This window comes from Podarcis gaigeae (assembly GCF_964106915.1).
Source record: "Podarcis gaigeae genome assembly, chromosome: Z".
NCBI classification, from domain to species: domain Eukaryota; kingdom Metazoa; phylum Chordata; class Lepidosauria; order Squamata; family Lacertidae; genus Podarcis; species Podarcis gaigeae.
In genome coordinates, this window is record NC_139691.1 from 17,553,480 (window position 1) to 17,567,860 (window position 14,381).

The following is a 14,381-nucleotide window of genomic DNA, read 5'->3' on the forward strand; positions in this document are numbered from 1 at the left end:
TGTGGTAGTTAGAGTGCTAGAATAGAACATGGGTAATCAGGGTTCAAATCCCTAATTAACCATGAAGCTCACTGGGTTGCCTTGGGGCTAGACACTGCCTCTCAGCCTAACCTAGCTCACATGGTTGTTATGGGGATTACAGTAAATGAAGATGGGGAGAGCCATGTGACCACCTTGAGCTAATTGGAGAAAAAGGTGAGACAGCAATGCAATTAATAAAATAAGTAATAAATAAGAATAATACCAGCTGCTGGGAATCATAAATGGGGAGAGCTGCTGTTGCACTTAGCTCCTCATTGTGGGCTTCTCAATCTGGTTGGCCACTGTGAGGGACAGCATACTAAACTAGATGGGCCTTTTTGGCACATCTTATGTTCTGAATGACACCAAATTCATATCATTACATGGAAGAATAAAATGTCAACTGTGCTAGATATACAGGAAGAGATCACAATTTTAAGAACCTCCATGACTCAATTTCCTGAACAAATAATGCAGTTCCTCATTGCCTGACATTTCTGATGAATGCTGAACCTCTTTCAAGGATTCTTGGGATTAATATTGTAAGAGGAGACCTGCTGGATCAGGGCAATGGTTCATACAGTCCAGCATCCTGTTCCTACAGTGGCCAACCAGATGCCTATAACCAGTGAAGAACTCGGACTGCCCCTCGTGGATGAAGCCCAGGACCCAAGAGTTTGTGAAACCACCTCCCCCATCAAAACAAATGACCCAGGCAGTTGCAAACTGCTTTGGCATCATCAGCATTCTTTTCTTCTTATTTTTTAAAAGCACTTTGTTATCAGGGGGTAGAGCTCTCTCTCACACACACAATGTGTTTAGCTTCAGAGGAGTACATGTCCACCACCATAGAGAGGTGATGCCCCACACAAGGGGAGTTCATTTGTTCTTGGTTCCCAAGGCAAGGCAAGAATCAGCACCATTGAGAGATACCAAGGTGTGAGTTCAGGACCATGGATAATGCTCCTGCAGAGGAGGCCAAACATAATTTTGTTTTAGCAAAGCCCTGCAGCAACGGACTGGTTCTCAAAGCAGGGCTAAGTCATTGACTGAAGGATCCATCCACCAAAGCTCCTCTTCCTCCTCAGTTAAAGGATTGGTTCTGCCTTCTTCATCCATTGGCTCGTCTGAAATAATGGGATTTCCAGTAGTGGGATCTCTACTCCGGACTCCCGAGGAGTCTGTGGATGAGCCATCAGAGATGGGTGGTAGAGCTGTCTCCTCGGGGCACAGGGAATAGCAGCAAGCTCTAGTGCCTTCTGGGCATGGATCCATCTCTTCCTCAGAGCTGTAGGTGCTTGAGGACTTACTGCTGATGATTAATTTTCCAGGGGCCATGACAGAGGTAGATGAGTGCTTCTGGGGAAAACAAGGGGCCAACCCTTAAGTCAACTTGATTTCCTAAGCTTGCCTATTCAGTTGGCTATTCAGGTGGAGCAGAGGGTTAATCAGATTCGTTTCCTAGAACGCCAAAGGGCACTCCTTCAAAGGCAGAGCCAGGCTGGAGATAGAGAGGCAATGATGAGGAATTACTTACTGCAAGGTGGAATAGAAATCTCAGGGCCCGTCAGTCACCCTCTCGGCCTGAAGAACTTGACAACTTCCTTTTAATTATTGAAGAGCTGGTTCTTGATGCCATGTCCCAGTTGGTCAACTCGGTGCACATCTGCATGGCAGAGCTGTACACTAAATTCCGCCTCATGCATAAATATTCGGTTGTCAAAGCAACCAGGCATGTGGCAGTTGCCCCCAAAGGCCCTACAGGTCTTTAAAGACTCCCCAGCAAACCATTTCAGAGTTTTTCTTCAGTTGATGTGCCCCAGAGATACGTCTGCCATCCATGTAGGATATCCTTCTTGGAGAAGGGGAATGCCACTACTCAGTCATTATTGTTACACAAAAGTTGTGTACTGCTTGATACTCTGCCTAAAATATTGATTTCTTACAAATGCAGAATGAGCATTATGTGGCACTTGTAAGAGGCCAGTTACGTTGATCAAAGTGGTTGAGTGGGGGCATATGGGGTAAGACTACTTTATCGATATGTGTCTCTTACTTCCAAAATGCTTTCCTTTGTGGAATCTGTTTTATTAGGATGTCTGCAAAATTGTACTACACCTTCTGTTTATTTTGTTCCAGCTGCAATAACATGCCCCACACAACTGTCATTCTTTGTTTCTTTATGGTTTGTAAGTTGTTGTTTTTTAAAACTCAGCAAACACATCTTTTTATTACTATAGTAATTATTATTATTATTATTGTTGTTGTTGTTGTTGTTATTAATAATAATATTTTATTTATACTCCGCCCTTCCCAGTTTAAAAACCAGGCTCAGGGTGGCTAACAGCAAATATAAAACATTGATTAAAATGCGACTTAAAGACAGCATAAAACAGCATAAAATACAACCTAAAATACAGAATCAATATTAATAAAATTCAGGGGTTGTTTGGGGGTAGACATCAAATGTTAACCAGGGCTAACTGGCCAAGTTGGTCCTGTTAGGACCAGCAAGGAGACCAGGGAAGAATTTAAATGAGGGGTCCCAGAAAGGGTTTCTTCATAGAAGAGGAAAGGAGAAAAGGGAATAGAGGATCAGGATAATTCCAGTTGAAGGCCAGGCCAAATAGCTCTGTCTTACAGGCCTTGCAGAAGGAGATCAAGTCCTGCAGGGCCCTAGTCTCGTGGGACAGAGCATTCCACCAGGTTGGAGCCGTCACTGAAAAAGCCGTGACCCTGGTGGAGGATAGTTTGGCTTCCTTAGGGTCCAGGACCTTCAAGCTATTATTATTCATGGACCTTAGGGTCCTCTGCGGGACATACCAGGAGAGGCAGTCCTGTAAGTATGAGGGTCCTAGGCCTCTTTAAAAAGATGAAAAGGCCTGGAGGCTTTGCAGGTAGCCAAAGGAGCCCATCTAGCCCAACATCCTGCTCTCACCATGGATAAGCAGATGCCTCAATGGAAGTTCTAGTAGCAGGACATGAGCACAACACCATATGCAGAAACAGAAAGACTCTCCTCACTTGTGATTTCCGGCAACTGGTATTCACAGTGGAGGTAGACCCTGCCTACCGAATCAGGCCCTCTGTTCTCACATTGGCCAACCAGGTGCCTCAATGGCGAGCCCACAAGCAGAAAGTGATAGCAACAGCGGTCTCCTTGTGACTCCCAGCAAGTGGTTTTTCAGAAGCATTACTGCCTTCAACACTGGAGTTAGCATACAGAACCTAAGGAGAACCTATCTGGATCAGGCTAGAGGCCAGCATCCTGTTCTCATGATGACCAGCCATATGCTCATTAAGGGAACCCCAAAAGAAGGAACTGAACACAATAGCACTCTCCCCTCCTGTTCTTTCTGATGACAGGCATCCAGAAGCACCCTGCCTCCATTGTTGCTAATTAAAGGGTCAAATGACCTAGGGATGGCCTTCTGCATACTCTGCAAATGGGAACTACAGTAAATTCCAGCTCCCACAAATGGTGTGATGTGCCCTGAATCTATTGTATACATTTCGTTCTGGAGTGGAACAGACGATATTTCATAGAACTGTGTTGACATTCTGGAGAAGAAGAAGAAGAAGAAGAAGAAGAAGAAGAAGAAGAAGAAGAAGAAGAGGAGGAGTTTGGATTTGATATCCCGCCTTTCACTCCCTTTAAGGAGTCTCAAAGCGGCTAACATTCTCCTTTCCCTTCCTCCCCCACAACAAACACTCTGTGAGGTGAGTGGGGCTGAGAGACGTCAGAGAAGTGTGACTGGCCCAAGGTCACCCAGCAGCTGCATGTGGAGGAGCAGGGAAGTGAACCCGGTTCCCCAGATTACGAGACTACCGCTCTTAACCACTACACCACACTAATCCCGCCATGGTGCAAGTAATAGAGTCCCTATACCATTTGTTTCTTCCTCCTCCTCCTCCTTGGACCTTGCTTGCACTGCAGGGATTTTTTGTTAATTAGAGAATGAGAGAAGAGAGATTGGCGGCTCAAAAGGTATTACACACCAGTACTTGTTCCCAATTAGCCGAGCAAGCACCTCCGTGTAATTACAAGTGCTGGGTCATCATCCATAATTTTTCTGTCCCCTTTTCTTTGCCTGCAATGAGCATTAATCATGCCACATAAAAAGCAGGCTTACCGGTACTTGTAAGTGGTATTCTGACCCCACTTCACCCAGGTGATCTCCAGTTCATAATTCTTCCTTTCCTGCAGCCTACGTTTCATCATACATGATTAAAAATCTCCAAGAGGTGATATTCTGGATTCAGAAGCATGAACTTTAAACCCGTGCTCCGCACCTCCATCCCCAAGTAGGAACATAGGAAGCTGCCCCATCCTGAGCTAGACCATTGGTCTTTCTAGCCCAGCACTGTCTACACAGACTGGCAGCAGCTCTCCAGACAGGGGTCTTTCCCCAAACCTGCCAGAAGATGCTGGGGATTGAACCTGATTATGCTACCACCAAATATGGTCCATTGGCAAGGCTCTTTGGCAGCAGAAGTCCTAGGCTGGGGAATAGTCTCTTCTCCAAGATATGACTTATTTCTTTGCCCAGCATTCTGGAGAACTTACCCCCACCCCTTGATTGTGTTTTATTCTGCTGATAGGCTCTGTATTTCATTATTTTTTACATTTATATCCTACCCTTCCTCCAACAAGCTCAAGGAGCTCTATACAGTTCTCCAACTTCTCCGCCTGTTATCCTAACAACAGCCCTGTGAGGTAGCTTAGCTAAGACACAGTGATCGGCCCAAGGTCACACCCAGTGAGTTTCACGGCTGTGCAGAGATTTGAATCCTGGCCTCTCCCAGACCGTAGTCAGACACTCAAACCTAGCGGTTCCCAGATTGATGTTGAATGAGAAAAATAGGGGTTAACAGCGATAATGGTTATGTTAAAGAAAATGACGGTTATTATAATTAAGTTGAAAGTAAGGGAGGGATTTGTTAATTAATTAATTTGACATGAGAATGCAGAAAGGGGAGGTATGAGGAAGTCGGGAGAGTAAGGAATATGAAATTAAGAGTTTGAAATTATACATGTTGTATGTTTTTCTATCGTCATGTTTTGTGTGTTATGATAAAAAGCTGTGGAAAATTTAATAAAAATTATTTATAAAAAAAAAAAACCTAGCGGTTCCCAAACTTTTCAGGACACCACCCCCTTGGTCCCATAAATTCATCACCAGTGCCCCCTACCTTACCCTTTGAAAAGCCTTATTCAGAATAGTGGTTTGCATGACCTACCAAGGAAGATAACACAATAACAGTGACAATTAATTGCACTTTTATTCTAAATCCCATTTAGTTTAACTAATTCAACAAAATGAATGAACATGATTCAGTGATACCACCTTTTCAAAGTCTAATAGTCATTATCTCTAGCATCTCCTTGCCTCTTAGTGCACCTTCAAGTAATCCCACCACCCTCCGGTGGATGGCATCACCCACTTAGGGAAGCAATGCTCTAACCACTACACCACACTGCCCCCCACTATGTTGACATTTTAGAGCACGTATTTCCCTGACACAATTTAGTGAGAGGCTACTAAATATTCCAAGCTGAATTTTGCAGAGCTGGGGAGGAAGACACGTGTGACATTGTGCATGACTACAGCTGCAGCGTATTATGTCTAATCATAGCAGCACAAGAACAGTGGTTCATTAGAAATGGGTCTTTGTCGCATTGTGTCATTCACAGCTTGAGCTCTGGAGAATAAAATAAAACCGCCTCTTCCCCACTGAGATATATAGGCAGCCGCTACCTGCACAACTCTGAACAGCAATTCTATCCTCTGAGGTTTAAGTAATTGCATTTACAAAATATTAAATTTTAAAACAGAGCAATACAGACAATTGAGGATGCTGTGCATCCTAGCCCAAATCTCGCCGTTATGGTCTAGTTCTGTGCTGAAATCTCCCTTCTGGTTTCGTGAAAGTGTTCTTCCACCGAGAAAGAAGCTTCCAGGTTTTTTCCTGCCTTGTTCTCAGGGGCACATAAGGAGTTTTTAAGAATATCAGAAGAGCCCTGCTGGACCAGGCCAATAGCCCATCCATTCCAGCATCCTGTGCTGACAGGATGCCCGTGGGATCTAGCTGGTTTTAAAAGAGGATTAGACAAATTCATGAAGGGCAAGGCAAAAACGCTTATGAATACCAGTTGCTGGAAACCGAAGGGGAGAGGACTCTTGTGCTGAAATCCTGCTTGCAGGTTTCCTAAAGGCATCGGGTTGGTGCATGACGAATTTGAGCTCTTAATACAGGATAGCAAATATGACCTAGTAGGCATTACTGAGACCTGGTGGGATGAGACACATGACTAGAATGTAGAAATGGGGGGGAGCTTAACCTGTTCAAAAGGAATAGCCCAAACAGGATGGGAGGAAGAGGAGCATTATATGTAAAGGATGTGTACACTTGTAAAGAGATCCATGACCTGGACCTGAGAGTATTTGGGTAAAAATTGTAGGAAAGGGGGAGAAAACCCCCCCAATGATCTTACCGTGGGTGTTTGCTATACAGTGGTACCTCAGGTTACATACGCTTCAGGTTACAGACTCCGCTAACCCAGAAATAGTGCTTCAGGTTAAGAACTTTGCTTCAGGATGAGAACAGAAATCGTGCTCCAGCGGTGCGGCGGCAACAGGAGGCCCCATTAGCTAAAGTGGTGCTTCAGGTTAAGAACAGTTTCAGGTTAAGTACGGACCTCTGGAATGAATTAAATACTTAACCTGAGCTACCACTGTATATACCTAAGCCAGTCTGAGGACTTGGGTAATGCCATCCTACAGCAGATTCCCAAACTTCCAAAAAGGAGACTTCAACTACCCAGATATCTGCTGGAACTCAAACCAATTCCTCCAAAGCTTTGCTGACAATTTCAGAAGGTGAAAGAAGCAATAAAGCCGTAATCTATATTGGACCTGGTCCTCAATAACAGGGAGGAACTGACTGATGAAGTGGAAGTACTGAGAACCTTGGGAGGAAGTGATCAGTTCCTCCTGGGTTTCATGGTACAGAGGCAAGCTAAGTGTAGTCGAACATGCACACTGGACTTTAAGAAGGCTGGTTTCAAAAAGTTGAATGAACTATTGGGTGAGTACCCATGGTCAGAAATACTGAGAGAGAAGGGAGTCCAAAATGGATGGGGGTTTCTTAAAGGTGAATTGTGCCCTGTGCCGGTTCCTCGAGCTGACTCCAAACATTGCTTATTTATTTCAGCAATGATAACCAGCCTTTGAAGATCCAAGTTTAGAATGAATGGATGGAGGCCACACTTGGGTTTGTGCAGGGCAGGCAGGCAATGCAGGGGAGGGTGAGGAGAGGAGGAGGAGGGTGGGTGGGTTTTCGTCCAACCCTTCTGGCAGCTGATCCAACACGGCAGCGGGAGTGTTTGTTCCTGGGATGAAAGGCAATGTTTGCAAAGACCAGATCTTTGTTGCATGAGATCGCAAAAGAAACTTTCCACTCCTCAAAATTGGCTGTCCAGGGATCAAGTGTGAAAAGAGTTTTTAAATGTCTGGAAGTTGCATTTGTTGGCCAAGGAAAGAGGAACTGGGATTACTCATCCATGAGAATGATGTGAGGGGGTGCAAAAATCTGGGGGTTCCAGTATCTGCTGGAGGAAGAATATAATATAAGCCCTGCTGGATCAAGCCCATCTGGTCCAGCATCCTGTTGCCCCAATGTGAAGAAGCCCAAAAGCAAGACTTGAGTGTAATAGCAACTCTCCCCGCCAACTGGTATTCCAAGAGCATGGGAAATTCTGGGACTTTGGGTGGAGGGATTATATTACTTAACACCCCCACCCCAAAAAAAAGGTAAAAGGTAAAGGACCCTGGATGGTTAAGTCCAGTCAAATGTGACTATGGGATTGTGACGCTCATCTCGCTTTCAGGCCAAGGGAGCTGGTGTTTGTGCACGGACAGCTTTCTGGGTCATGTGGCCAGCATGACTAAACCGCTTCTGGTGCAACGGAACACATGATGGAAGCTAGAGCACATGGAAACGCTGTTTACCTTCCTGCCACAGTGGTACCTATTTATCTACTTGCACTGGTGTGCTTTTGAACTGCTAGGTTGGCAACAGCTGGAACTGAGTAATGGGAGCTCACCCAGTTGTGGGGATTCAAACCACCGACCTTCTGATCGGCAAGCCCAAGAGGCTCAGTGGTTTAGACCACAGCACCACCCACGTCCCACCTACACCAAAATCACCAATCTGCTTCACAACACCAAAGCAACCCCTCCCCCATCTTCACAGGTAAAGGCACCCCTGACCATTAGGTCCAGTCGTGACTGACTCTGGGGTTGCAGCACTCATCTCACTTTATTGGCTGAGGGAGCCGGCGTACAGCTTCCGGGTCATGTGGCCAGCATGACTAAGCTGCTTCTGGCGAACCAGAGCAGCGCACAGAAATGCTGTTTATCTTCCCACTGGAGCGGTATCTATTTATCTACTTGCACTTTGATGTGCTTTCGAACTGCTAGGTTGGCAGGAGCAGGGACTGAGCAATGGGAGCTCACCCCGTTGCAGGGATTCGAACCTTCCCATCGGCAAGCCCAAGGCTCAGTGGTTTAGACCAAAGCGCCACTCACATCTTCACAGAGCAGTCAGCAATTAAACTTAAGAAAACCTGTTCTGCAGATTTGAGGAAACAATTTTGAAAATGCAGCAACTTCAAGCAAAATGGAACCCCTTACCTAATTCCTTTGTTTTGAGCGATGCTGTGATGAGATAGTCTGGAGACTGCCGATATCACCTAATGAAAGAGAGACAAGGATGGGTGTTAGAGACAGATGCAGTTCTAGAGTCAGGTAACAAGGCTGTTATCGTCATGCAAGAAAGTCTCAGGTGGGAGTCGCTTTTAAGGATCTGTTTTCCCACCTGTTAGAAAATAATGTATTTAATTTTGGTATAATTGCAAAGCAGTTGCTCACCTACAAAAACAATAATTACGTCAAGGAACTACATCTAAGTTTTACTCAGAATAGAGCCATTGAAGTTAATGAAGCTAAGTTCATTAACTTAGGAGGGGAGGGCAGTTGCCCAGTGGTAGAGCTTTGCAGACAGAATGTGCCAGGTTCATTTCCCAACAGCATCTCCCTGCCTGAAACCCAGCAGAACTGTTGCCAGCCAGTGTCAGCAAAACTAAGCTAAGTGGACCTAGGGGCAATTCAAACTGTCTTTCTGATCATCTCTTTCAAAGCAGCCACCATAGTGAACCATCAATTAACTTTTCTTTTTGCCTTATGAGAAAGACCACATATTGAAAAATAATAATAAATAAATCAGTACGTATAACGGTAACAGCGTTTTACAAACTCACAATCAATAAATAAACATAGCTACATTGTCCTTTTCATTAGTAATTCATACACGGTATGCAATTGCATAACCGCCCACCCTCCCGCCCCCACCGCTTGAAGTCCACAGTGATTATTCACAAGTAGATCATTTATTTTCCTCTGCCCTCCCGCTTCTTCTTTTTCCTTTTGTGTCTTGTTAAGGCTGCAAGCCTCAGGGCAAGCAGCCCTGTTGCTGTTTTTATTGATTTGCAAGCCACTCTGGGAGCTCTTTCCTGCAAAAAGAGCAGGGCGTTTTTAAAATAGGCTTTGAATAAATGAAATAAGATAAATAAATAAATGTCCCAAAGCAAAACTAAAAATCTGAATGTAGCGAAAGGAGCTATTTTGCTAGGCAAGGATGGCATGATTCTCACACATGCTGAGAGGAGCTGTGGACAGGGATGGAGTTTTCCACAACTAAGCCTTATGAGAGGAATGGTTGAAGGAAATGGGTATCTTTAGCATGGAGAGGATAGGAGAAGACATCTTCAAATATCTGATGGGCTGTCACATGGAAGATGAAGCAGGCTTATTTTCTGCTGCTCCAGAGGGCAGAATCCAAACCAATAGATCCAAAGGAAGAAAGGAGACTCTGACTGAACACTGGGAATAACTTTCTGACTGCAAGTTGTTCAACACTGGAATGGGCTCCCTCGGAAGGTGGCGGGCTCTCCTTCATTGGAGTTCTTTTGATGGCCATCTACCAGGAATTCATTGCAGCAGGGTTAACATACGAAAATAAGAAGTGTCTGCTGGATCAGGCCAAAGGGGGCCCATCTAGTCCAGAATCTCATTCTCATAGTGGCCAGCTGGTTCACCTGTGCAGAACCCACAAGCTGGATTCAAGCACAAGAGCAGCACTCTCCCCTTATGTGTTTTCCAACAACGAGCATTCAGAAACATTGCTCCAGCTGTGGAAGCACAGCCTAGCCATTATGGCTCATAGCTGTTGATAGCCTCCTCCTTTTTCTTGAATTTGTCCAATCCTCTTTTAAAGTCATCCAAGTCGGTGGTCATCACTGACTTCTCTGGGAGCGAGTTCCATAGTTTAACTATGCACTGCTGGGTTAGACTAGATTACCCTTGGTGTGCCTTCCAACTCAACAATTCTATGACTCTTTGGGATGACGTGGAAGCTAAGGTGTTCTCCTTATTGGCCCCTTCCTGGCCAATAGGGGAAGGGGAATGTGAAAGGGGCTCTGTGTCTTTGTGGATGGGAAATTGTTCAATGATCACCTGTGCCTGCCATTACCATTAGACCCATCATTACCATTCCTGTGCCTAACTGGAGTTAATGGACTGCATCCAATATTAGTCCTGCTCAAGAGCAGCCACCATAAAAATGACTAACGTAGGTACATTCATTTCTATGGTTTTTTTCTAAGTAGAACCGATGGACCTGCATTAGTCACACATGTTAAAGCAAAAACTGAAGACATCTGAAGGCAGCACTGTATGGGGAAGTTTTTAATGTGTGGTGTCCTGCTGTGTTTTAATTTGGTAGCCTCCCAGAATGACTGGGGTAAGCCAGTCTTATTCTTATTCTTATGTGGTGATGGTGGTGACGGTGGTGATGAAGATGTTTACTCTGAATAAAGGTGTATGAAGTGTCAGGGGAAAACAGTTCCTCTGATGGGAATAGGACACGTCATGTTCCTTCTGTGGTAGTTTGTCCACCTTTGGTTTCCACCCTGCACGCAGTTCTCACCTGTGGCTCCTCAGCATATGACAGCAGCCACACCCTGGGAAATGGCTTTGACTGGCCAGCTAAACCAGGTGGGTCTCAAACCCTTAGTAAATTAAAGACTTCCCCTGCATGTGAAGACAGGCTCCAGCGGATGAAGCAGACCAGACCAATAGTGGGTCCAATGGTCAAGAAGGCAGCTTCTGCATGTCCTGTAGAGGGAAATGAGGGGCAGATGGGGCTCATCAGCCTGCAAAGGGAGCCCATCTCAGAGAAGGAAAATTCTAATCCTAAACCTCCACTGCCTTGTGGAATATCTTCAGGAAAAGGCTAAGGATTAAATCTACACAAATCTGGATTAGAATCCCTAAAATGGTTGGATGGCGCCTTGTATTTCTGCAGCCAAGCTGGTGCCAAATGTATTGCTCTGCTTTCCTTTGAACTGCATCAGTGTGGCTGAGCTCTTGTTGTCTGGGCAGCCCAGGACCTCCACACACACTGCCCAGGCTTGTGCCCCCACCCTGTGAAATCACTTCAGTGCTGCTAATGCAGGAGTTTGACCTCACCCTGGAGGCACACTCCATTGTCTCTCAAGACAGACAGATGCTACCAACAATTACTCTGAATAGGGCTAATAAAGTGGACGCTCGGGTTGCGAACATGATCCGTGCAGGAAGCATGTTCTCAACCCATAGTGTCCGCAACCCTCAGCACCCCGTCTGCGCACACACAGATCGCAATTTGGTGCTTCTGCACATGTGCAAGCACCGAAACCTGGAAGTAACCCGTTCCAGTACATCCAGGTTTGGCACGGTGCGCAACCCGAAATCACGCAGCCCGAAGCATCTCTAACCCAAAGTATGACTGTACTGGATGTTTTATTTACTTTTATTTCATAAAAATTATACAATGTATGATGGTATTTAACAAAACTTCAAAGCAGTTTACAAAGAGAATAAAACAAAATTATCAGCAAAAGCAGTAAAAACTCTTCAAAACGTTTTTTAAAAATAAAATCTGCAAAAAATTAAGAAAAAAGATTAAAACATGCACCAGCATTCTACATACCTAGGTAGTCTTGCCTAAACCAAAATGCTTTTAGCAGATGCTGGAAAAAGTACAGTAAAGAAGCCTGCCCGATAGGCAGGGAGTTCCCATGTGTAGATACTGCCACGCTAAATCACAGAGTTTTAGAGTTGGAAGGGACTGAGTTATGGGTGTAGGAATGGGTATTATGTTGCACCTGTATAAGTGCCAGTTCAGTTGAAAGCGATTAAAAAGAGCTGCACAGGCCTGTCCATTCAGATAGATTATATACAGATCTATTTATGTATGTATATATTTGAAGATAACATCCAAGGGATAGCCTGAGATGTAAATCTTCCTCTCTCTCTTTCTTTCAGGGAACTGTGGGTTCTTTTCCACAACTCCCTGTAAATAACAAGGGAAAAGCCATCCCTTCTGTTACATCCCGAGAGTCCCATCACCACGTGGACATAGCTGTCACTCAGCATTTGTTAAAGGGTCAGACCTTCTGACAGGCTTATTAAAGAGAAGAGATCGATTCTTGGACAGAGTTAAATTTACCAAGCAAGCAGAAAGGAGAGAAGGAAAACAATGATCTGACCTACAAAAACAAAACAAAAAAAGATAAAGAAGGAGAGAGGTAACAGGCCAGAGGCAGCCCATCTGCTTCTTGCTCAGACTTCCCCTGGTGTCTCTCTCTTAGGGAGATGCAGCCACAAAGTACAGCCACAGCCCACATCATCTCAACCAAACTGCTCAAAATTTAGGCGTGATGACAGTAGTCCTTTTAAATGAGGGGCCTGTGTGGGATCACAGAGGGGGGGGTCTGGTTTTATGCAAGACAGAAGGAGGGAAAGATGCAAGGGAGAGATTGGGAAGAGAATTTTGGAGCGGTTCTCGTTTTCATGCAGACCTCTAGCCAATTCATGCTTGCTTGAATCAATAAAGTGAAGCCAAACTGAAATAAATTTTGTTGCTCTTGTGCCTGGGTCCTGCTTGCAGGTTTTCCGTCGAGCATCTACTTGGCCACTGTGAAGACAAGATGCTAGATCATGAGAAGCCTTCTGCCTAATCCAGCAGGGCTCTAATTATATTCTACCTTCACCACTGGAGGCAGCAAGCCTCTAAAGGCCAATTGCTGGTGATCACAAGTGGGAGCATGATGCTGTTGCACTCAGTTCCTGCTTTTGGGCTTCCCACTGGGGTATCTTGTTGGCCACTGTGAGTACTGGATGCTGGGCTACATGGGCCACTGGCCTGATCCAGCTCTTCCTATGTTCTACAAAAGGCACAAAACCCCACCCACCTACCTGCTTGATTTTAATACTTTTCATAACATCTTCAGTTTGAATCAACCAGGACAGGTGGGTGGGTGTGCATACCTTTTTTGCACAGGTCTCCTGCCTTTAGCCATGAGCCCCCACTTCCAACTCAAGCAAAAGTGTTTTAAGCAATTCAGTTTTGCAGCTCTGTCACCCACATCTTCTGCTTGCACAACCAGTTCTCAGCAGAGGCAAAAGATGCAAGGCAGAAATTTGCCATGAAGAAACATACAAGGCCCTATGGAAGGGGAACCTCGGTTTGCCCTTCCATGAGTTTGCCCTCCTGTGACTCTGAGCATGCCTGACACTTGGTGTGGCTGTTCCAAATGATGACAGACAGTCACACGCACACACTGACCCCGTGCTGCCGGCAGGCACGGAGGAGGAAGAAGGTGACGACCCTCAGGTGGCTGTGTGAGGGTGACAAGGGAGGCATCCTGGCTCATAAAGCAGAATTCTGCCGCTGCATAAATTAATTCAAATTAAGACAAATATGCATAATCGCTTCTGCTACTGTTACTTGAGACAAGGGGCTCTGGAATTCACTGAAACCTGATTTTTATTGTCTGTATTTAAATAGATTTGTTTTTTATATTGTTTTAATTCTATTAGAGTTTGACTACTTTTTAGCAATTATCTTTTAGTTTTCTGTATTTTATCTGTGTTGTTTTAACTTATGTAAGCCACCTTAAGTCCTCGTCTAGAAAAACGGTGGATATAAATAAAACATCATCACCAACAGCAGCAACAACAACAACTTCACTTCATCATCCCCTAAACACTGAACATCTTATCCAACCATCGACCAAGCTTTAGAGATTCTGGCAGGCACACTCACATACTACCAAATCTACCATTGCAGTCTTGAGAGCTAGAAATCTGTTTTTGAAGATAAACATATAAACAAACAAAGAGTTCCCAGAAACCCAGATTCTGGGTTATGACCTTTTCCTGCATCCCTTGGGAAGACAAGTCAGTGTTCAAAGG

The 14,381-nt window shown here is 44.9% G+C and overlaps 1 protein-coding gene across 4 annotated transcripts in view; it reads right to left on the reverse strand.

Moving 5' to 3' along the window:
* Window positions 1-14,381, reverse strand: part of VAV2 (vav guanine nucleotide exchange factor 2) — a 154,892-nt gene that overhangs the window by 41,979 nt on the left and 98,532 nt on the right. For all 4 annotated transcript variants that reach the window (XM_083722145.1, XM_083722143.1, XM_083722146.1 and 1 more), the window contains exon 3: window positions 8,718-8,776. In XM_083722145.1, coding sequence (XP_083578271.1) covers window positions 8,718-8,776 — 59 coding nt within the window. The remainder of the gene's footprint in view (window positions 1-8,717; window positions 8,777-14,381) is intronic.